Source organism: Thermobia domestica, chromosome 9, assembly GCF_964235325.1.
Source record: "Thermobia domestica chromosome 9, izTheDome1.hap1.1, whole genome shotgun sequence".
Classification (NCBI taxonomy): Eukaryota; Metazoa; Arthropoda; class Insecta; order Zygentoma; family Lepismatidae; genus Thermobia; species Thermobia domestica.
In genome coordinates, this window is record NC_137462.1 from 165287445 (window position 1) to 165312283 (window position 24839).

A 24839-nucleotide genomic window follows, 5' to 3' on the forward strand; every position below is an offset into this window, starting at 1 on the left:
TGCAGAAGAAGACATTTAAAAAAAATATCAAGAAAAAAGTTACAAATAAGCAAGTTATAATTAGAAAAAGAAATGCCTCAAATTATATTTTTTTTAACGTGGAAAACATTTACAGAGATAGAGGGAATTTTATGCTGTATTAGAAATACAACATAATGTTAATTATTATACATCTGGAACAGTCCTAATAAGCATTGATATTTATCACTTCACACACAAACAAAGGACTAGACAGAAATAAGTCATAAAATACGCTAAGCAATCACGCAGTTACACGTTTACTAAGAAACAGTATACCAACTTATTTCCGTAGAGTATTTGGTTAGTGTGTATTCTCTAGTTGTTTCGTTTTTTCGATGATCATCCGTTCAAGTCCTATAGTCTGCCCAGGGAGGGAAAAATCAAGAAAATCAACAAAAATGATTTTTTTAATATTTAATTTTTTTTCATTTAAATCAAATATTTCTCCCCGTATAATATAAGTAGCGAACTGAAGAAAAAACATTAGCAATTAGTATTAAATGATAATTATGTCATTTAAGTGAAAGTATTGGGGTTGAATTTTGAATTAATCCACAGTCGCTAACCTATTTCAATCCCAAACAATTTTTCTTAAGCATTAAGGAAAAAGTACAGCAACGTTTATCAACATGACACCTTTTTTCACAGAAGTTACTGATATTCGGGCACGGGTATATTTTTAAAAAAAATCGGAAATAGCTTGCGGCACGAAATACATATAATATATAAATTTCGCCTAAAGTTACAAAATCTAAAAGTTTCGGAGAGGGGATCGACCCTTCTAAATACACTCCTATTATCTGGGAACAAACAGACGCGCACACAAAAGAATTTTCGTCTTAAATATCCAAGGTGATTTCCCAGTTGGAATAGTTAATGGTTAAAAAACCGTATGTTACGAAGGGAAGAAAGCAGGATTCCCCCTTTCCCTTCAAAACGGGATTTTCCCTAATCATTCTCTGCATTATATTTTTTTCATACTGTGCTGTATACATTCGAGTCTCTTTGTATTATGATTACTATCTTCCATAACTGAAATAACAGAACAGATACGGGATTTTACTTATTTTCAGTTTCAATTAATTTATTTCTGAATGATTTAAATCAAAGATTTTTATTTTAAAAAATCAAGTGATTTAAATCTTGATTTAACTCATTCCATTCGGACTCTGCCGTAGTTTTTTTTTTTTAAATTAAAAAAGCATGTTTCCGTCATTTAGTTCAACAAAATCTTTTGTTCCAAAAATGTTCCTTAATATTACTAGTTTCATTCTTACTAAGACCTTTTAAAAAGAAGCATCTTCCTTTCCATCATTGTCATAACATGAAAAAGAAATTAAAAATTCTGAACTTTAACATCTGAGAAAACATTCATGAAATGTACCAAAAAATAAAACATTAACTCTAAGTACAAATCTGAATCACCTTTTATAAGTTCAACGGTACAAGCGTCTCTTTAAGCGATTGGAAGGTCAGATGCTGTACAATTCCCTAACAGTGCCTATATCAAATAACGTGCACACACTTGCCCTTTTACGGCACTCCAGAATCACACATTCATGTCACCAACAATTAAATTAATTCACTTGGTGAATGTATGCTGTTTTGTCACGTTGAACCTGCATTTTCCCGACAATCTCACTGTCTGGGAACATAAGTGAAACTTCCACATCTTAAACAGTAGTGTGTATTGATGTATGTAATAACACTCTGAATACACCATAATAATTCTGCTTTTATAATATTTTTTACTAAGAATCTCTGTAAACTACTTTGTTTCGTCCCCGAACTCGTACCCACTTGCATCGTAGAATCTATATTTGAACACGCAACATCACTAGAAATCTTTAAGCTCTGTACCAATGAGGTACAAATAGGATGAGATTACAAACTTATTTTGATTCACAAAGGCATAACTGTTCCTAATATTGAAATAGACGAGGTCATCTGCATATGTTTTTTACCCTTCATGTGATTTGCTACCGCTTGTCGTTCTATGTTACTCAGCGGAAAGATGTTCCAAAACTGTTGCAGTAAGCAAAAAATTTGTCACCTGGTATTTCCCGAATCCATGATAAAGAATTATTTAACAACAGGGAGGACTGAATGTGGTCTTGGATACACCGTACACCACAACTATAATACCTTTTAACTTTCGATCCTATTTCTGCAACTTGAACTACCAAGCTAAACCAACAGAAGGCTGTTACTATACCCTCCGCTTGTTGATCGCTTTCATAAATAAAAATCTGTTGATGGCGATTACATTAAATATTTTTTCTTCTGCCATGTAACCCACCTCTATCTACTGTATAAATCAACTTGCATTTTCCTTTAGTCTAGGTGTTTAAGCATTGTTGAGTTGCTAAGAAATGGAAATATTGAACTAAAACTCGTAAACAATGAAACAGAATCGCGCGCTTAATACACAATAATAAAGCGTATACACTCATGTAATAATGTCCTTATTACTTACTATTACCTATTAGTTCCGTACATTTGGGTAGTTACAAAATTCTGTTTTCTAGTAACGAACACTATCGCCAAAATAAACAATTTCCACACCGAAAAGCCAGCAGAGAACACCTTATTTATGAGAAAAATAAAATAATGTCCCGGAATATTATTTACAGGGGTGAAAGAAATCTATCTTGAAAGTTCGTAGTTTCATAATTCCCGAAGACGCCTTACAGTTACTGAAAGACGAAAGCTAATTGCTTTAACATCTATACTTCACATTACAGCAATAGTTTAATGCCACACACACGAAACAGTATTTAGGATAATTACGTAAGAACGAAAGTAACATGAGTAGGGGAAGAAATGGAAGAACCCCGAGAAAATCCGTTCACTTGATGTTATCTACTACAAAATTCATATCGTGCACCCATGGTTTGAACGCAGAAACTTTAGCCCCAGAAGTGAACGCTCTATAGACTACGTCATTGAATTTATGTTTAAACTAGTATTACAATATTTCAAACCTGCAATCTGAAATATGATCGATAGCTTGGATCAGTTTCCTTCATTTAACGTAACACATGAAAATGAACCACTTAGTAAGAAGGAACCTATTTCACGAAAAGCAAAAGTATAGAACAGCAACACAGAAACATGATCACATTTACAATTTTTACATTAAAACAAGAATTTCACATCACGAAACTTTATTACTTCCACAATGTACTGAAAACAAACTATTATCTTACGATAATTTGAATCGTAAATTCTGACCATTCTTTTTTCTTGTCTTTCATTTCACTGCGAATTGCTCAATAAAGAAATCGCAATCTCTGCTACGTATTTTTGGAGAGGTGTGCTAGCAAGGATGTCCCCATGCGAGCACTCCCTTCAACCTCCAGAATAGTTTTAGACTTTTAAAAACTGAATTCCAGTTACAATTTTTTTTTTCAAATCTTGTCAGAAAAAAAAAAATGTTTTATGAAACTGTGAACACTTCATATTTGCATTGAAAAACACAAAAAAATGACTCAAAGAATGACGAGAGAGAGAAAGGGGGAAAGAACCATAGATTGAAACTTTATTTGAACTCTGTATCATAAATATTGTTCACAAGTTACTGCATCATTTTTAATAATAATTTTAAAATAAGGAAAAACAATTTGTTTAAACTTATGAGGCGAATCATCATAATTAAATCATTACAAATGTATAATTATTGATGGAAAAAGATTTAATATGTACCAGTAACAGGGTTCCTACACGTTTTGAGCAAAAATATTCCCTGATGTTTCATGATTCACCGTAGAAATTCCATAACTAAAGAAATTTCTATGGAATCGGCCTCCTCCTCTCCCTACAGCCGACCGTTTCTCACCAACATGGTAATTTTCCTTTAATATGATGACTGATTTCTATTGTTATACATATTCAATTTAACTTACATACATATTCCATATTAATTAAATTTTTAATGTAACGACAAGAAATATCACAATATCATAACTACGCAAGAAAGAATAAATGTTTAACGCAATTGTGTTCAGCATCTTGACAAAGTTTTAATCAGTACCATTATTCTCAATATAGTGAAGGCTTTGCTTCTCTCTTTTAATTACACACTGTTTTATCCTTCATTCTCTTGACGTACACGTTTACTTTCTTCTTCTAATTCCTTGAGCCTTACATCCAATGTCCTTTTCGCAGGTTTCTTCTGTTCTTGTTCACTCCTTTCTACATTTCTCTCAAAGATATTCTTGATAGGGTTTCCGTGCATTTGAAATATAATCCAGCCTCTTCCCTGAGATTTCGACATACTGGATTCCCCCTGCTTCTAGAATACTGTCATACATTTGACACTGTGCCACAACTGTCTTCTCCAGCATGTGCTCTATCAACAAAGAATTATTTATGGAAAAACCACCTTAAAAGAGAAAATCACGCAATCTTTACATGTCACAACTGTTTGCAAACCTCCTTGTCCGTGAGAAAGTTCTTGACGGAAATATCCAGTCCTCCTTCACCGCAAGACTGAAAGATTTCCTCAATCTTCTTTATTTTCAGATTACAGGAAAAGGAGTATTGTTTCTTGGTTGGAATTTTCAGCTACCACATCAAGAATGTTGGCATCACTTGGAGGAATGGGATAGACGACTTCTTTTTTATAGTTTTTATATCACTAAGCATAAGACAATACGACACTCGTGCAGACATTCGTTTCTCCTTCTCCTTCACTGTCAAGGTTTGCAAGAGACAATTTGCTGCAAACCCTATATCAATATTCTTGGTTATCAGTTGTCCGATTTGCTGGTATCAACACAATAGAATGATGTGCTCTCACTCACTCTTCATTACGTCTGACTTCACACAGCGGATCACAAGATTTCTCAGAACCTGTTGCATACCTACAAGAAGATAAGGAGCCATTGGCTTTGGTGTTTGGAACTTTCGGGAGAAAAGGCTGGCACTCTTCGGAAAGCAGCATACAAAAGGCCAGCTTACATGTTACAAATGGATTAACTGGCAGCCTTTCTACAACAATCAAGCAGAAAGTTTTCTCCACACTTTTTTTCTTTCTTAAATGCCGAGTCCTGATTTTCCATTACTATCCAAAAATACCTGACTTTCCAGGTTGTAGGAACCTTGTATAAATGTATAACAATAAATATCACATAATAGGTACAAAGTTGGAAGTACACTTTGATATCTACAGATATATGTATCAAATATTTAAAGATCAAGAGCCCGACGAAATTAGTCCGGGTATCCACTAAGTATTGACCGAATGCATACACTCATGTGAAACTTTACCAGCTATTTTCGTGAACTTATAAGCACTGCCGACATAATCCTCTTTCCGAATCTAAACACATCACAACGAAAACACAGAAACTCCAACACAAGCAACCGCATTCCAAAACTCTTTCATTCGTGTAATAAGTTAACCTCACTTAACGCAGAACAGGAAATTCTGATAAAATAAAAACTACTGGAAACGAAAAAGAAAAGAAGTTGGAATTATGTATCCGTAAAAAATGAATTTAACACTGGATTGTTGACCCAACTACATTTGTGGATGATTCAACAATATGATATTCCACTGCACAAGCGAAGGCAAAATATAATGCGCACAACTACAGCATACAATTTCTTAGTTCTAATAAGAACATTATTGGTGGAAAACACAAATAAGTTTTTAAGTTTGAAGTTGCCATTTAAAAAAATAAACACACACATCCGAAATAGTTTTAAAATTTTCATGCAATGTTTTTCAAAATCTCAATCTTAGCAAGTCGAATTTCCCTGACAATTCCCGTTCTTCTCAAATTCCCTGACTCAGACTTTCCAATGCTAATGAAAATATATTTACAAGAAATCACGACGAAAAAATATAGGAGGTTTTGTGAAGCTCGGATAAATGAACAGTTCAATTATTTTCTGGAACAACTTACAAAGAGTGAAAAAGTGGCTTGACTGGTCCGGGATCTCCGGCATACCGTGCCGATGCGTTAACCACCACGCCATCCAGTCCGTTCCCACAACAGCCAAACATTCGTCCACTCCTGCAGTCGGTGCTCTCCATTCAGACCACATGGCTTGTACCACAGCCTAAGTTGCTGTGCTTGGACAATCCAGTGTCCATATATTGTGAACACCTTTAACGGTTCAAGTCGTCAGGCCACTTTTTCACTCTTTGTAAGTTGTTTACTTCGCACCTAGAGGATTGTGGTGTGTAAAATAAATCGGTTGTTTCCTCCTTTCATTAATATATATTTTCTGGAACATTTTGAAAGAACAAGGAACAAAGAAACTCATAACAATATTTCTACCTATTGGAAGGAATATTTCAATTATCCAATAGGTAGAAATAAGTAAATAAAAAAAAAAAAATCATGGAAATTACCCCAATTGTTATATGATTATACATTCTACTCTAAATATAACTAACTGGGTAATTATCTCGTTGCAAAATTTTATACGAGTTTCTTAGTGTTTTCGTATGTAGCTCACCAGCACTAAGCAACGACTATAAGGAAAGTGTAAAAAGGGTCTACATCAGAAAGGATCTGCTTTTGCGCAAATTGTATATTGTTTGGTGTAATTATCTTTTAGACAATAAGCAGGAAAGGACGAAACAAAGAAGAGTCTCCATTCAACCACCCTACTGTGGAGACAAAAGGCCATTCAATCACCCACACCTTATTTCCTTATGTTATTTTTCACAAGTGGAAGTAGCAATGCCACAAAAATATAGAAGGTTTCGTTAAAATGTAGGAAATATAGGAGTTTATAGGAAGAGACATCAAAATATAGGAAAAATAGGAAATATAGGAGCATTAGAAAGTCTGCTGACTTTTAGTGGTTTTCCAGTTGTCACTACTCTGAGTCAATTCGTTCATAGTTAAATTCGTAACAGCGAGCACTGTGAAAACGGGGATCACGTTAAATTTCCAAACTGTCCAGCGGCCACAGTTTTCTGTTTCTAGTGTAGTTAGTTCTATGTACTGTAGTTACCTGCACTCAGTCCATGTGAAAAACTTTGAACTAGTCGCATAATAAACATCTACATAATTATTTTACAAATACCAGGGCTATCTTTTTACAAGTCAAATATTTATTTTAAATTAAAAAACAACTTAAAATATTAACTGATTAACAAAGAAAAAGATTTAAAGTAACCTGAAATAAATGTGATTTACTTAAGTCTAACTTGCATTTTATCCTTACCTGAGGAACCAATGATACATGGACACAACAAAAGTTTTCCCTTTTAACACGAAACTGGAACTGTCTAAACGCTTCTACAAATGGCATTCCTTCTATGTCACCGATTGTACCACCTAATTCTACAATGCACACCTGAAAAGACCAATGTAAGTAACTGTAATCGATACACAAATTGACACATGCATATTGAGTTGCCTTTTTCTTCTGAGAATCTTTTGATATATTTAAAATGTTACACAACAAAACAAAGTATATCAGAAAAAATCCACAACTTGTTATGTGTAATAAAAGATGTCAATCAAAATCAAGGACTGGATGGATTGGAAATTCTAGTCTCAATATCAATGGTTGAGAGATGGAATCTCTTCCCTAATGTGGAATCCGAGACCCTACTCAGTTTTTATTCGGGTGTGTCCCCACTAGCGATCGAACCCAGAACAAAGACACAGGTATAGAAAACATGCGCGTTAGCCGATTGGTCACGAAGAGACATCACATTCCTTAAGGAGAAAATCGCCCAATTACAAGATAGTCCTAACTACACATAAACATCCTCATATACAAATAAATTATATATCCATACTACAAATTATTTCAAAATATACCACTAGAATGTACTATAATACCAAATATGATTTATACTGAAAATGGCATCAATATACACATATATAAAATTTAGGCAATATAAACGAATACTTAATATAATCCTGCAAAATTAACATAAACGAACATAATAATTCACATTGAATTCAATTCTTCCTTCTTTTAATCTAACTTTTCATATTGCCATGAACCAGTCATTACTATGTAATGAGAACTGCTTTGAGTTGTTAATGTAAAATTTAGAATACAAAGTTAAGATAGTGCGAAAATATTACTGTGAAAAGTTATTGTGTACGTATAGTTTCCAATAGAGTAAAAGTGGTTAGTATATTATGCGAGTTATATCTTTGCAGAATATCCATTTTACACGGCTTAAAAAAAACTTTATAATCGTTACGAATCTTTTTATCAATTATCAATTAAAAATTAAGTCACGGGAATTTTAATTGATTACATTAAAAATTAATTAATTTAATCGTTAATTTTTAATGGATTAATTACAAACTGGATACATTGTATGGCTGTTCAGTAAGTTCACTGGATATCGTAGTGGTTAACGCATCGCACGGTAAGACGAACACCCGGGTTCGTATCCTAGTCCAACCGTGAATTTGTTTCACTCTTTATATATCAGATTCACCATCTTTTCCTCACACTGTATACAACAAAGATAAATAAATCAAAACCTAAGATCAACGAAACATCATATTCGCATCTACAAATAAGGCTCTATTATTCCAATTTTTCAGTTGTTGGAACTAACCCTAAAACCTACAAGTCTTACTGTTTACTATTTATCCATATATATAAAACTGATAGTAATAAAAACAAATAATTAAATATTATGTATAGAACAGATAGAACCAGTAAATAAGCATAGAATTTTAAACTTCATTAGGAAATAATCGAAATATTAATTTGGAGCAGCTATTGAAATACAAAAGTAGTTTGTTGATTTTATATAGAACCCGATGGTAAGAGGTGAGAAACGGTATCTAGCAATAGTCAACTACAGGGACCAACACAAGACAGACGGTTATGATTTTATTTTATGTTTTCACATAAAGTAAACATTAATTAGTTTTACAACGAAAAGAAGAGGCAAATATGAAGATATAAAGGATTCGTACTCTACTCGAATAGAAGACTATCCAAAAGAGACCAGAGTGAGGAAAGTAGCTGAAAATTTGGTTATGAGGCTAATATCAATCTTCATTAGGTAAACGTGTAAAGGACAAAGATAAATTTTATTTTATTTGTACAGTTCTGTCATAACACGGTACTGATATATACTATATTTTGCTATGATAATTATTTCCAATAAAAATTGGAAACAAAAAGCATACTCAATAACTTTCAATGGACACTTAACAATTACAAGTATAATGACCAGAAAACTGAACAAACTACACAAAAAGAATTTACATTAAATTTCTATACTTCAAACTTACCTCTGGTTCTGTGTTGTCGTCACTAACAGGCTGCTTAGCAACTCGCTCAACCCATTCCTGAATAGCATCTGTGATGTGCGGAACAACTACAAAAAAAAAATCACTGTCTGAATTCTCTATATAAATCTCTTGATTACAGGTATGTATGAAAGTTAAATGTTATGTGATAGTAAAGTGAAAATTTTATTTAAGTAAACAGCATGAAAACCTATTGTGGGATAATCAAAAGTATTGCAATAATAACTAAAGTTAACTTCCCACGCCGAACATGAATAACCTTGCATTTTTAAAAAATTTGTCTTACTACTTACCTACGATCCATAAAACACAGAAGCCGAAATTTGTACTACGTTTTATCTTAGCACTATATTTTTCCACCAGTTTGCAATTTCTTCATAGTCATATCGATTTAAAGATTTACGTACCATATACTGACTGACTTCGTTTATCAAGAAAAATGAATAAATAAATAACAATAACTATTTTCCTTAGAGTATTTAACAAATCCAAGGAACAGGTATAGCAATATTTTAAGCAGTTTACAGGTCACAAACAAAAAAACAAAAAAAAAACAAAAAAAAAAAGTTTTAACGTTAGATATCAATGAAGCTGAATTTCAGTATATTATAGTAATTACATACTCAATGATTCTTTAAATCCGCGAAATCTGCAACACTTTCATTAAGAAATCGTCGGAAAAAATCTACATAAACAATCAGTTTATCAAGAAGTCTTTTTCAATTTTAGAACCTTTGCACCAATGTTTCGATTTCCACGTGAGTGATTTAACCTGCTGAAAAGCCCACATAATAAATGGTTGAAGCTGTACATGGAAACTCTTACGGACGCAATCAACGAAGTTAAGTGTTCCACTATCTCTTTAACAAGAATTCTAAGAAGAAATTTACTAAAATTTTTTAGATGTAATTATCCAAAACGCTATCCGCAGATAAAATTCTGTACCTTTCTCCCGTGCCAAATTATTATAATTTTACTGACTGATACCCAGCATACAAACAAAACCAAAGGTATTCTGAAAACAACATGATTTTCAATCTTCAAGATCTCATGGAAGACACATGAAGGACTCGAAAATGAATAACGATTTTTTTTTTTTTTTAAGTTATGAAATAAACATACCTTGAACAGTCTTCCCTAGGAAATCTCCTTTACGTTCCTTGTTGATTACATACTGATAGATCTTTCCTGTTGTGATATTGTTGTCCCTATGTAGGGTAACATCTAGAAACCTTTCATAATTCCCTAAATCCAAATCAACTTCTCCACCATCGTCAAGAACAAACACCTCACCTGAAACAGATGAAGATAATGAAATAGTAGGAGCATAAAACCCTTATTTCTATAGTCTGAGAGTTTCATATCAAGTAGCTCCGCGAAGGAGCTTGCTTCATAGAATTTCTCTAGGTGCTTCATACATTTTACCAATCCACAACTCATTCTTCCTCATTATTTGTTACCTTTCACCACTTTCCACTGGCTGACAGATAAAACTGCATGTCGTAACAATATCACAATTATGTCCTTTCATTAATCTTACAAAAGATAAAAAAAAGGTTGATGTCATTAATACCTCAGGGTTCCATGATATTGTTGCAAAATTGGTTGATTTGGGCTTAGCGTTCAACATCGAGGCTATATGAGACGTGGACCTATAGCCTAACGTAGAATCTCATTCTTTCGCACCGATGTCGTTGCATAGTGAAGTATCCATATTGTTTTATCAAACTATCTTTGATGTACCAATCAACAAATATTAAAAAGTACTACACGACGACATATTCCGAACGGAGAATAATTTCACAAATTAGTGTCAAGTCTTAAAATAATAATAATAATAATAATAATAATAATAATAATAATAATAATAATAATAATAATAATGAATATCTAAAAACAAATCATATACACATCTTACCATGTTCATATGGCGAAAATGTTCCTGCATCTATATTGATATATGGGTCTATTTTAATGGAAGTCACATGGATACCGCAACATTTCAAAATAGTGCCAAAAGAACTGGCAATCACTCCTTTGCCAACACCACTTATTACACCACCAGTCACTAAGATGTATTTCATTTTGATCGTTGTTTCCTATTGTATTGGAAAAATTATTCTGAAAAAGAAAACGAATTATAGTTGAGTTTTGAATTATGATCATACTGTACATATATGTTAAACTATGACTGCTCAACCTACAAAAACATTTGCTCAATAAAATATCTGAAAAGTCAAAATTCTTTAATAACTGCCATGTCTGCAATATTTAAAAATATTTAAGTTTGTGTATTGCCTGATAAAAACTTACCAAATTTATTAAAATTTTCTTGAACTGTAAGTTTTTTTTTTTTCAACTGTATTCATGAAATGATGTTCCGAACACAAAGATTTTTATTTCGAATTTATTTATGCAGATTACAGCTACGTTCCTTAGACAAGGATACGTACAGAAAAGTGTTTCAGGGGTTAAAACTGTGGTAAAAAAATCAGTGGAAACTGTTTAAAGAAATACGAACGTTTCGTAACTGTATTTACTAATTAAACTATATTTACTGCTAATTAAACTGTACTTAAAATTGTGATTAACTGTCAAATTATGTGAATTGTTTGATGCCAAATAATCTTGAAATATGAATAGCGTAGGTAAATTGCTTATTAAACTATACCACATTTCATTTAAACTTTCTTTTCTTCTAAAGTATTCCTATATATTTATAGCCTTGATTCGCATATTATTTTGACATGTTGTATTTGTGGTAGTAGGTGTCAAATATGCCTGGAGGTTCTTTCTCACAAATGACTATCATTCCCACCTCTGGGAAACTCGGAAATACAAGGATATGGTGCTGTACACGATAGACTTAATGAAGACCCCCTCCGCACCAGTCAGTAACGCTCACTTTGTTGTACTTATGTCATACAAAGAGGCATACATCGAATGTCTTTCCAGGTGTTACTTTTAAATATATGATCAATGTCTTTCGCAACCCGCTGTACATAAATAGCAAAACAATTCCAAATAATCTGTACGGAAATAAAAGGTATGCTTCTTATTATCAGTGTTAATTACTTTGAATCATTTAAACCTAATAAATAAATAACTTAATACATAAAAATTTATTTTGCCCAGCGCGCTACTAACGATTTTTACAATTCATTGAAAAAAAAAAAAAAAAAAAAACAGCAATATAGGTATACCAATCTTTCAACTAATTTGATTAAACACTATATTAACAATGTTGGAGCAGTGTGTATCAGTTTCCATCGAACGGGCGTAGATTATGTTTGCAAACTTTTCTGACGAACTGGTTTCTCTTTTTAAAAAACTAGATGAAATATTTGTTTAGTGTCCCTTTTCAACAAAGAGATACTACGAAATCCGAACCTACATTTTGACGTAAGATTCAAACCAAGGCGCCTGTATCAAAGTCCAGAACACTTTCTGTAATACACAAATAAGTATTTATTGAGCTACAGGTGAATATATCTTAAACAAATCGATGAGTGGATACAAAACTCTAATAACTTTGAATAATTCTTGTGCGTTTGTTCGATTTATGATTAAATCGAAGCCAAAAGAGACTCGTTCCTAGACCGCATGTTAGAAGAGTTAAAATATAAATTATATTTGAAAAAATATCAATTTTAAGAAAACGAAGGATTGAAGCATCATTTGAAGTATTATTTACAAATTAGTAACAACATCATCATTCGAATTCACATTGCAATATTTGTAATTATTGTGGTGATTCAGAACAAAACCAAGAAATATTACGACTTCAGTCTACCTTTCAAATTCTACAGTCAGAAAAAAAGATTGCAGTCTAAGAATAACATTAAGGAATGGGATCCACGATCCACATAAGGAGTTCGAGTTCTCCCTAAAAACAATTAGCTTAGACGGAGTGTGTTTGTTCAAGTAGGCCCAACTTGAAAACTTAGATCCACCTTGAAAAAAACTTTCAAACCCACCTGGGATTTTGAACATTGCTTCATTTCTTTACGAGATTTTGAACTTTTATTGGGAGAATAATAAACCATTCCATATATTATTAAGCAATGAATAATTTCACTAAGACCATCATGAAATTCTGAATATATTGGATAATGAATTCTCACCTTGGTTTGAGATCCCCCCCCCCTTTCCCCTCAGCATTATTGAGCAATAATAGCAGCAAAATTTATTTTATATAGGGTAACGTACTTTCAATTTATTATAATTTACTATCATATCAAATTATAGTACGAAAAATATAATTCAGTCAGAAAAGGGTTGTCTAGGAGGCTCAGGTTGGCAGGTCATGCAACCAAAATGAAAAAGTAGGAACGCTTTCAAAATTTTAACTGGAAATCCAATCGGAAAACGATCTGGGCGTAGATGGGAGGACAATATTAAGATGAATCTCGCACAAGTAGAAACTGAATCCAGTTGGCTAAGGACAGCTAAGTCAATGGAGAGCTTTTGTGAACGCAGCATTGAACCTCCGGATTACACAGAGTTAATAGCCCAGTAAATAAAGGACGGCGAGCTGAAATAATTTAGAAAAAGCTGAAAATTTCAGGATTTGTTTTTCATGTGATCTTAAATGAAATATCAAAAGTCCCCTAAAATCCCGTGTGCGCTTCATCCTCAAAATGGCGGCCGTCCGGAATGCGCATGACTCCCGATTTTAGTTTGTAACTCTGAGACTATTTAAGATATGCCAATTCTGTAAAAACACTTTTGTTCTAGAAGCTCTAATCTGTGACTTTTCTTAATACTTCTTTCTCGTAAAGTTTGATACAAAGCTACCATTTTCCATTAAAGTATAAAGTGATACATTTTGAAAGTCCTGTTCTTGAATTGGTTGTAGAAAATCTCCAAAACCGTTAGGAATTCGCAAACAATGCTCTGAATAGTTTAGATTGAACATTTAATTAGCTTTGTTTTAAAAAAAAGAATCATCCAAATCGGAATACAATTAGTCGAGAAATTCAACGTTTTGGAAAAATATAGGTGGACAGAGCTGCTTTCTTGTCACCCAATTGTCCATACTGTGTTCCTTTAAATCTTTTTTTTTTTCTTTTTAGTAGCAGAAATAAAGTATATATATATATGGTGTCTTCCATTTCAACTCAGGCAAAAAAAATATAAAATTGTACCATCACCATCTCAGATATTGTTGAAACTTTTTTTATAGCAACTAGACATCTTTTTAAGAGACCCATATTTTTTTTGTTTTGTCGAAAAAAATTTTCCTGCCAAGTAATGGACCATCAAAGACGGGGAGTACAATTTATGAATTGTAGGAGACATGGAAAATGTCAATTTCGGAGCCTCACCATTCGGCTATGGAGACAGGTAGAGTTATAATTCTTGTTGTGGTATGTACATAGAGATATAAATAAATTATATTTTATTATAGTTTGGTTTGCGCATGCGTATCTTTTTGTACATAAATTAACAAATGAACGTCAATTTATCTGAAAAGTCGAAGTTTGCAAATTTTTTTCGAGCACTTCCGGTTCGAATTTTAAAATTCTGTTTTCACGGTTGGTAAGACCTAGTTACCCGCTTTCCGAAAAAAATTTTGTATTGCTTTTGTGGTCAACCGTTTTGTCGCAAAAAATTCGAGAAATTGTAAAATTTTCAAAAATCGCCATTTTTGGGCGCCATTTTCTCGAAAACACCATTTTTTAAAATTTTGAAATTTTGTCAGATGGTTCAACTTTACCTGAATAATAGACACACCAAATATCATTCTCGACCAATGCTTCATGGATTAACTGCAGCTTTTTAAAGTTAGCGAAGTTTCGCTAATTTTGATGTCACAGTTAGCAACACTGGGAACAATGAAAGTGCAATGATTTGATGATGTTTGTGGTTCACATTCATTAAATGAAGAATAAAAGGTTTTCTTGGTTGTTTTTTTATTATTATTTTGATTAAAAAGGCTCTCTGACAGTAAAATGAGCCTCCCTCTACTCCTCCGTTTTCTTAAACTGAAGTAATCTGAGGTGGAAATTACGATTACGAAACACACAAATTTCAAGTTCACTTACTTAAAATGGTCTTCGGAAACAAAATTTCACTGATTTTTTTTTGTTTGTTTTTTACATGGACCAATCATTTGCTTGGTTGTTGTCTTCTTTGCTAATAGCATGTAACCGTGCAGATGCTCCAATAGATGTTGGTTCACTCATAACTCATCCAGGAGTGGATCTAGGGGGACGATTTCCGCCCCCCCAGAAGAAGAAACTTTCTTATTTATATATAAATAAAACCCATCCCAGAGTTTGGAGCTCTTAATAGTAGCTCTAAGTAGCAGTATTACAATCCATCCCTACCAGAAGTTCGTCCTGGATCCGCCCCTGCGTAGCACATTGTCGATAGTCACAAAACACTTATTTTCACTTCTCTTATGCTCTTCTGGAAACCTGTACCCTGCTGAAGGTTCATGTGGAAGCATAAACAGCACTTAAACTTCACGTAATTCATAATTTATTCATAATATTTCTGCTATAAGGTTACCATACGTATATGTATATAACAAAAGTTCCTTTTTGCAGATTTCTTAAATCTACACTTTGAATTGCAAAAGTTCGATTTTGGGGGAAATATGAGGTTAGTTCATGGTGACCCGTTACTACCATAAAAACTTCGCAATTTTCCGAAAGCCAAAGATAACTTCGTTGAATACCAGTTACCGTTCGCATACTTTCCCTTTTTTCTTGCGGAAGTCGTCGAATTCAGTTCCAGGTAACAAAACGAGAGTAACACCCGGAGTTTGTACTTGCACTATACTCACGAATTCTCCTGCGGTTTTAGTGGGGACGCGGTGGCTCAGTGGTAGAGCGTTCACTTCCGGTGCTTGGGGTCCCTGGTTCAATCCCAGCTCGTGCCGTTCTGCATTCCACCATTTCATTCATTTCACATAATCACCGTCTCCTTTTAGCCCAACCGGGATAACCGTGGAACGTAAAACTTAAAGATTTCATTTCATTTTTTTCTTCAGCGGTTTTAATACTGTGTATCTGTTTTAGCCTAAGGCTATGGCGCGTTGCCACATTCTTCCCCCCCCCCCTTCCCCACTACCGTCGTAGAGACCCTTGCATGGCCGGTTTCACTGCAAAAACACTGCTTTATCGGACCTGTCTGCATCTCGAACATCTGAAAGCGATTTTTAAAGTGGGATGCAGCACCATCAGAAATCACTGACACGGTTTGGGAAATTGTAGACACCTATCTTTACATATTCAAACCTTTTTCTATAAAATATATTTTCGCTTTTCTTCGAGTATGTTTAGAATCTTGTCTATGACTATGAGTACACTGTAATGACGTCGCACTTAATTGAGACTTTGTCTGGAGCATTCCAAATCATACTGAGGTAATGGTTTAAGCCTTTTATAGATCATCAGAATTCATTGGATGGCCATTTCAAGTAAACTTAAAATTTCTGTGTTTCGTAATCGTAATTACGACGTCAGATTACTTCAGTTTAAAAAACCGGAGGAGTAGGGGGGGGGGGCTCTTTTTACTATTTCAGAGAGCCTCTTTGTTCAAAATAATAAAAAAACAGCCAAGAAGACCTTTTATTCTTCATTTAATGAATATGAACCACAAACATAATCAAATCATTGCACTTTCATTGTTCCCAGTGTTGCTAACTGTGACATCAAAATTAGCGAAACTTTGCTAACTTTAAAAGGCTACGGTTAATCCATGAAGCATTGGTCGAGAATAATATTTGGTGTGTTTATTATTCAGGTAAAGTTGAACCATCTGAAAAAATTTCAGAATTTTAAAAAATGGTGTTTTCGAGAAAATGGCGCCCAAAAATGGCGATTTTTGAAAATTTTACAATTTCTCGAATTTTTTGCGACAAAACGGTTGACCACAGAAGCGATACAAAATTTTTTTCGGAAAGCGGGTAACTAGGTCTTACCAACCGTGAAAACAGAATTTTAGAATTCGAACCGGAAGTGCTCGAAAAAAATTCGCAAACTTCGACTTTTCAGATAAATTGACGTTCATTTGTTAATTTATGTACAAAAAGATACGCATGCCCAAACCAAACTATAATAAAATATAGTTTATTTATATCCCTATGTACATACCACAACAAGAATTATAACTCTACCTGTCTCCATAGCCGAAAGGTGAGGCTCCGAAATTGACCATTTTCCATGTCTTCTACAATTCATAAATTGTACTCCCCGTCTTTGATGGTCCATTACTTGGCGGGAAAATTTTTTTCGACAAAACAAAAAAATATGGGTCTCTTAAAAAGATGTCTAGTTGCTATAAAAAAAGTTTCAACAATATCTGAGATGGTGATGGTACATGCTCTGCCTGAATTGAAATGGAAGGCACCATATATATATATATATATATTCAGTAGATTCACCCTTAACATCATTGGCGTAACACCTGGTAGTCTATATATTATTATATTCTAAACATACATAAATTTTAAGCTAATGTGGTTCATAGTGGTATGAAAGTAAATAGCAAACCCCTGCCTTCTTATCTCAAAGAATGAAGCAAACAAGAAAAGAAAAGCAGATCATGTGTAAAAATAGAAGCATCAACAACGCATTCGTATCGCGTCTACCTAGAAAGAAGCAATTCCTTCATTGGAAAAAGTTACTCCGGAGGATCCACAATTATTAAGATTTTTTGTTGAAAATGTAACTAGAAGTAAGAAAGGTGATTCAAATATGTTATCTCGGATGCATATCATGATCTGCCATTCAATTATTTCAATGTGTCGGCCTCGTACGTTTATATCACCAATCCATCTAGCAATTGGAGTTTACTGTTTGTGATACTATGGATTTCGTCAATATATAGATAGATATACTTGCATAGTTTTGGAATATCAGCCAGCTACACTAAAGTAAGAAGATATGAATATTCTAGAATGTGTTCTATTATTCCAATCCAAACCGATCATTTTCAAAATTTGATTCAGTTTGTTTTTGATAATGCAGCGAGAACATTAGATGGTCACGGTACTTTCCACAGTATGGGTGGGATTAAAATATGCACACCTAATAGACAAGATTTACGTATAGAACGTGCTGCACTGCCTTCAGCAGTTATGGTATCCGCTCTTGCTAGAAGGGATATTAAATTTTATAACAAACCAACAAACAATGAACTTTTAAATATTGAAATAAAGGATTTGATACCGGAAGAAAATATGATAGTACAAAATCTCCGATATGCTAATTTTCACAGATGAAGTTTGACTTCTCATGCAACTCATAAAAGATTCACCTAAGCCAGGGTGGAATGGTTTCATGCACACTATCACTATGACCACCGGCAGTTTGAAATAAGCAGCATAACTGCAGTTCCTTTTCTCGACTGGAAATCATCGAATTTCTGTACAATTTACACTTCCTTTCTATTTACTTGTGATGAAAGCAAGAAGGCGGGATGGGATTCTTGTATCGTTACTTTTGAACAGCTTCTGTATTGGAAGGTAGTGGAAATAAAACATCTGCTCAACAAGATAGTGATTTAGCTAAAGTAGTTGTCAGACTGGGGGGATTTCACCTTCTAATGTCATACTTAGGTGTCGTTTGACATATTATCTGGTACTTTAATTGAACAACTTTAGGGCTTGTTGTATGCGCAAAATACTGGGTGCACATGTTAAATGGAACTACACATGCAAGAGCACTGAGAGCACTAAGCACTTTTTGACTTATGTAGCACCATCAACAGATTTGCAGTTTAGTTAGGGACCTTGAAGAGAGTAATATATGTTTCAGTATCGATGAGTTGATCATAGGTACAAAAACCGTAAACGACTTAAAGGATAATTCAGACATTAAAATACTTATGACCTATCTGGCCGAGTCAAAGCTGAACTGTGGCTTCAAAGTTTGGAACAAGTAAGATTAATAATACTTTATATTCGAGCGGAGCGTCCTGGAGACTGGGACTTTCATATTTATACAGTGAAATGAATGATTCCAAACTTTTACGCAGCAGGACATTTGAACTATGCGAAATCTACACAGTTTTATCTGCAACAGATGGAAGAATTGGGAAATAAACTGAAACCAGCAGAACTTGAAAGATACTTTGATGTGCGAAGGAAGGATTGTTTTTGGAGTAGAAGTGCAACAGATATGGTAATTGAACAGAGTTTGGTAAGGGCAATGAAAGCTTCCGGAGGCTTGAGCTATGGGCGGGATATTGGCTGGATCGGTCTTATCTTTTCCAATTACAATGGAAGTGAGTGAAGCCTTAGAAAGTTTCTGTGAAAAATGGTCGTCAGTGTCTGAACAGCATGTAGAAACTAGACCTTTCGGTCAGGAGACAGATGATCAAGACATCAGAAAACTTTCTGATTGGCTTAGTCTTTACAACCCGTTTGAACAGTCCTATCAAAAAGACCTTCTAGTCAAGCGTGGAGCTCTCTCTTGTGAGCGTGGAGTAGGCTGGCCACATAAATTAATTATTTCTATATATTAACTTTGTAGTACTTGCAACCCTGTCAGTTTTGTGTATGACCTTGAAAGTTTTGTGTTTTGTGGCTAAAATGGGTGAGGTATTTAATGGCATGATTTATTATATTTGTATTAATGAAAAAATATAAAACATTGCAACTAGCTTAGTAACTGGTAAGAAAGTTAACTGTGATAGGACGAAAGAGATAGGGTCAAAATCACTATCTCAAATGATAGGTAAAACCGTTGGTAGCGTAGTTCTAAAAAGAAAAGAGAAGGTTGTGTGTCTGTGACAAGCAATACAATTAATATTAGGAAGGACGCTATTAGCATCAACTCACTTTAGTTGTTCAGCCGAATTGCTGCGGTATTGCAATCATATGAATAGATGCACGATTTTTTTAAATATGAACTAGCACCTTATTCTCCCTTCTTGTTTGATGAAATTTCAATTAGAACATCTAGAAAATCTGTACTTGTGGACATTGTAGGACGTATAGAACTCTGTATGAAAACTCTATCAGAATTGAGTTACGTTGTAGACGGTGGTTTCTTACTTCATGCGGTTGTTTGTCCGATATTAACACACATACAAATACTTCTGAAAAATATGTACGATATATACAGAAACACATTTCACCGTGCAGAGCTGCAGTTTTTGATGGCTATGCAACAGGCAATAAGACCAAAAATGTTGAACGGCAGAGAAGAGCAATGTCAAAGATGTCTCTACAATCGCATTTGATGAAAATACGAAAGTAACTACTGAGCAAATACTCTTTTTACTGAACTCTAAAAATAAAAAACGTTTTGATTGATTTCTTCAAAACCCACTTTAACTCTTCAAGCATTTCAGTGTACGAAGCTGAAGGAGATGCAGATGCTCTGATTGTCAGCACAGCTATTAATCTAAGTAAATAAAACATTTTTGTTTCTGTAGTAGTAGGAACTGACTGACTTATTGGCCATCTTAATTGCTCGAACAATTCCAGACACTACAGTGTACTTTGTGAGGCCGAAAAGAAACAAAATTGAACAGAAATGCTTCCACATTGGCAACATCCAAAGGAAACTAGTCACTGAAGAGCATCTTTCACAGGGTGTCCTTCACAGAGTGTCTTCATGCTATCACAGGGTGTAACACATCATCATCTTTTTTCAACAAAGTCTGCCATCAAAATTCTTCAGAAGTAGCAAGAACTATATAAAGCAGTCACAACCTTCCACCAACCCAATTTAGATCCCCAAACAGTCAATTAAAATAAAAGAAAGATGGTTACGCGGTTGTATGGAGAATACATTCAAATTTCATTAGGCGAACTTCGATATAAGCCTACAACAGGATAATGACTACAAAACTATCCTCAAAATTCAATTTGGCAAATTTCCCTCTTACAAGTGCTGCTGCCTCTCAACACAATGTATGTGTTTACCTTCAAGTACACCAATGATTGGGGAATGATTTGAACCCAACAAAATGGGGGGGGGGGGGGCAATTAATAGAAGCTAAATTGTTTCCAGTGGCAATTAATAGAAGGTAAATTGCTTCCAGTGCAATAAACTTAAAAGCTGCTCCTGAGAATCTGCTGAACCTTGTATCTTGTCCATGTAAGATCAGAGCGCAGAAAGACTCAGACAGCAAATGTGAATATAGAAAGGCAGGACTGACTTGTTCCAAACTTTCTTTCAATTGTCGGGGAAATATTTGTTCAAATATGTTAATTCCTGGTGACTCTGAAGACCATGAAATTTTCATGTATTAAAGAAGGTAGGTGTAATACATATTTTTAAAACTTTTTACTCCCTTTTTGACTATTTACAATGAAGAATCTACTGTACAAGGGAGTTCAAATGAGATGTAAAAACGGATACTTAATTTTCAATAATGGTGGCTTGTTGGTATGTAATCAGTGAGGCACACTACATAACTGAAAGTTGGGTTCTGTATCTACAAGTAGACTCAATGCAAATTAACCATTTGGTATCCTTATGATTGATTGATTGATTTTGAGTTTTACGTCCCGTTCAGCAGCGAGGCTATATGAGACGTGGACCTACTGATTAACGTGGAATCCGAACCACATGAGCTCCCGCCGGGAATCGAACCCGGGTGGTATCCTTATGAATATACGACCAAAGTTAGTTATTCCGTGTGCACTACCGGTTGCATAATAACGTGCCGCCCCTGTTTTCAATGTACTTAAAATTATATTACTCTTAACAAAATTTACAGAATAGGGCTTTTATTTTTCATAATAAAAGTACTTTTTACAGAATTAAAATATAATAATCCCTTTTCTAGCTGTTAGTTTTTTTGGGGGGACATGGACAAGTGTCCTCTTTAGTCGCCATTTTTGTATGAAATTCACATAGGTTTTATGACAGTTTTGAAATTTCAGTTTGGAATCCAAGGCGTGAATGCCATAAATCCAGCACAACTATGAATTTCGAAACTTTACGTGCTGGACTAATAGCGATTAATTTTTATTCAACTACTTTTAATTAAAAACATCGAATATCTCGACTAATTGTATTCCGATTTAGATGATTCTTATTTTTAAACAAAGCTAATTAAATGTTCAATCTAAACTATTCAGAGCATTGTTTGCGAATTCCTAACGGTTTTGGAGATTTTCTACAACCAATTCAAGAACAGGACTTTCAAAATGTATCACTTTATAATTTTAATGGAAAATGGTGGCTTTGAATCAAACTTTACGAGAAAAAAGTTTATTACGATATTTCATTTAAGATCACATGAAAAACAAATCCTGAAATTTTCAGCTTTTTCTAAATTATTTCAGCTCGACACCCTTTTTGGTCCTTTATTTACTGGGCTATAATTATTAATTATGAACGCTCACATTGTAAAGGGTGAGTGTAAGAAATGTAATTAGGATTATTCTAAAAGTATGTAATGATTTTTCCTTTACGAAAATTCTTGTAAATTATTCATTGTCGCTTTGCAAAATTCAAGATTATTAATAAAACTCAAATTGACCAAAGCAGTATGTTATATATATATATATATATATATATATATATATATATATATATATATATATATATATATATATATATATATATGTGTGTGTGTGTGTGTGTGTGTGTGTTTTATATGTATTTTAAGAGTACATAAAACACACACATACATACATATATATATATACAGGGTGTCCCAGGAGGAAGGGGCAATACTTCTGAAAATAGTAGTATGAGTGATTCTAAGCAAAAAAGCTCATATAAACATGGGTCCTAATCTCAACGGTTTGAGAGCTACAGGTTGTGAACAGTTTTGATTTCATGTTTCTTATTACTCACCCTGTATTTATTCTACAGATGTGAGACATAGTGGATTTGAAAGGTGATGGAATTGCCTTTCCAACGGTATGTAACTTGTGACAGTGAGTGTTTGGAAGGGAAATTTGGGAATCAGTGTTGCCATCCAATTCCCCTACATAATTTTGACTTTCCCTCAATATCCTCTTTTCAAAGACATCACTGCCACATGTTGCATACCATTGGCAAGGTCAATCCATTACCTTTCAAATGCGCTATGTTCCACCTCTGTAGGATAATTACAGGGCGAACAATACCAAACAAAGCCAAAAATGGCTCACAACCTACAGCTCTCAAACCGTTGAGATTAGGACCAATGTTCATAGGAACCTTTCTCCTTAGAATCACCCGTACTACCATTTCCCAAAATATTGCCCCTTCCTCCTGGGACATCCTGTATATATCCTATATTCGTACAATTTTATGTGCGCCGACAACTTGCCAATCTGCACATTTGAGAGTTTGCACTATTTATAATTGCTTTTCCTTACGATGGATTACATGATAATGATACTGACATTAATTATGCGATTTCTATTTTATCATTTTAGTTAGAGATGGAGCACTAGTACTGACAAAGTCGTTATTATGACTAACAGTGATTTCCTGAACACTATAACTTCGATTTTTTTTTCAAGCTTACGAAAATCCTACGGATCAATGTAAGAAGTGACTTGCATGAAGATTGAATTACATTGGGAAAAATAGAAAGGATTCACGTCTGTGCTACTTTTTTTTTTCTTTGTTAAGTTTGACAGCTGTCAATCATCCACTCGTAATACATATAAAAACCGTACGACAAGAATAGCAGAAAAGTTAGAATAAAATTAACCAGTGGCATTTGAACCAGGTTGTTTTATCACCAGAAAAATAAACTACTTAACACGCATGGCTATTGAAACAACTGTAGAGTTTTCTTCCAGTTGTATTAGTTAAGGAATTCATTAACAAGCAGTTTTTTTTTTTTTTTTTTTAACCCACGATCTTATTTTTATTTATTTATTTGATCGAAGTGTGTGTGTATTTTCTTTAATAAAGCTCTCTGCATTTGTCAAGGTACTATTTTGTTCTAACAGTATCGTAACATTAAGTAATAAAAGAGGAGCTGAATATTTCAAACACCAAATTGTAAGTTGTGTTCGGAAGTCTCGTTATTTTTCCCCCATTACTTCCCCTCGTACTACTTCGAAAGCGTTGTTCCCAAACAGACAATTTAAAGGAACTTTTACACACGTAATTATGCTTTGGAGAAGTGCACATAGGAGTTTCCAAACAAAGAATAATTCAGTTGACAATTTTAGCGATCTGAGTGCACAAGGAGTTAAGTAACTTATTCCACAATTTTCTAAGCCATAGAACGGGTTTAATCAGCCAACAGCGACTGAACATAAAGAAGTAGTCAAAGAAGTTAAGTCTGCAAGTGACAGGAGTGTACTACCGAATTCTGGGCGCCCATTTTTTCTAATTACAGATTCGGAGGGACACACTAATGAAATCATAAACAAACTCCTCCTTGTAACATATCAGCACGTGACAATGTTTCCAATAAGAGCAGCAATATTGTAAAAAAGTCTTCGTCCTTTTTAAATTAAAAAAAAAAAAAAAAGAAATGCATTCCTATAGCATCCATTAGTAGACATAAGGAAGTTTTCAAAATTGTCGGGAACCTCCTTGACAGAAAAGTTTATTCTTTTTGTAAGACCAAATAAGTTCTTTTTAACACCCATCTGTCTAGAATTCAAAGACAGACAAGAATTCCGAAACT

The 24839-nt window shown here is 33.9% G+C and overlaps 1 protein-coding gene across 1 annotated transcript in view; it reads right to left on the reverse strand.

Annotated features, from left to right (window-relative positions):
- Positions 1-24839, reverse strand: part of Ctps (CTP synthase) — an 85752-nt gene that overhangs the window by 53245 nt on the left and 7668 nt on the right. The window contains exons 2-5 of the mRNA XM_081772114.1: positions 11200-11402; positions 10404-10574; positions 9264-9349; positions 7210-7341 (exon numbers count right to left, since the gene is read on the reverse strand). Of these exons, the coding sequence (XP_081628240.1) occupies positions 7210-7341; positions 9264-9349; positions 10404-10574; positions 11200-11365 (555 nt within the window). The 5' untranslated portion in view covers positions 11366-11402. The remainder of the gene's footprint in view (positions 1-7209; positions 7342-9263; positions 9350-10403; positions 10575-11199; positions 11403-24839) is intronic.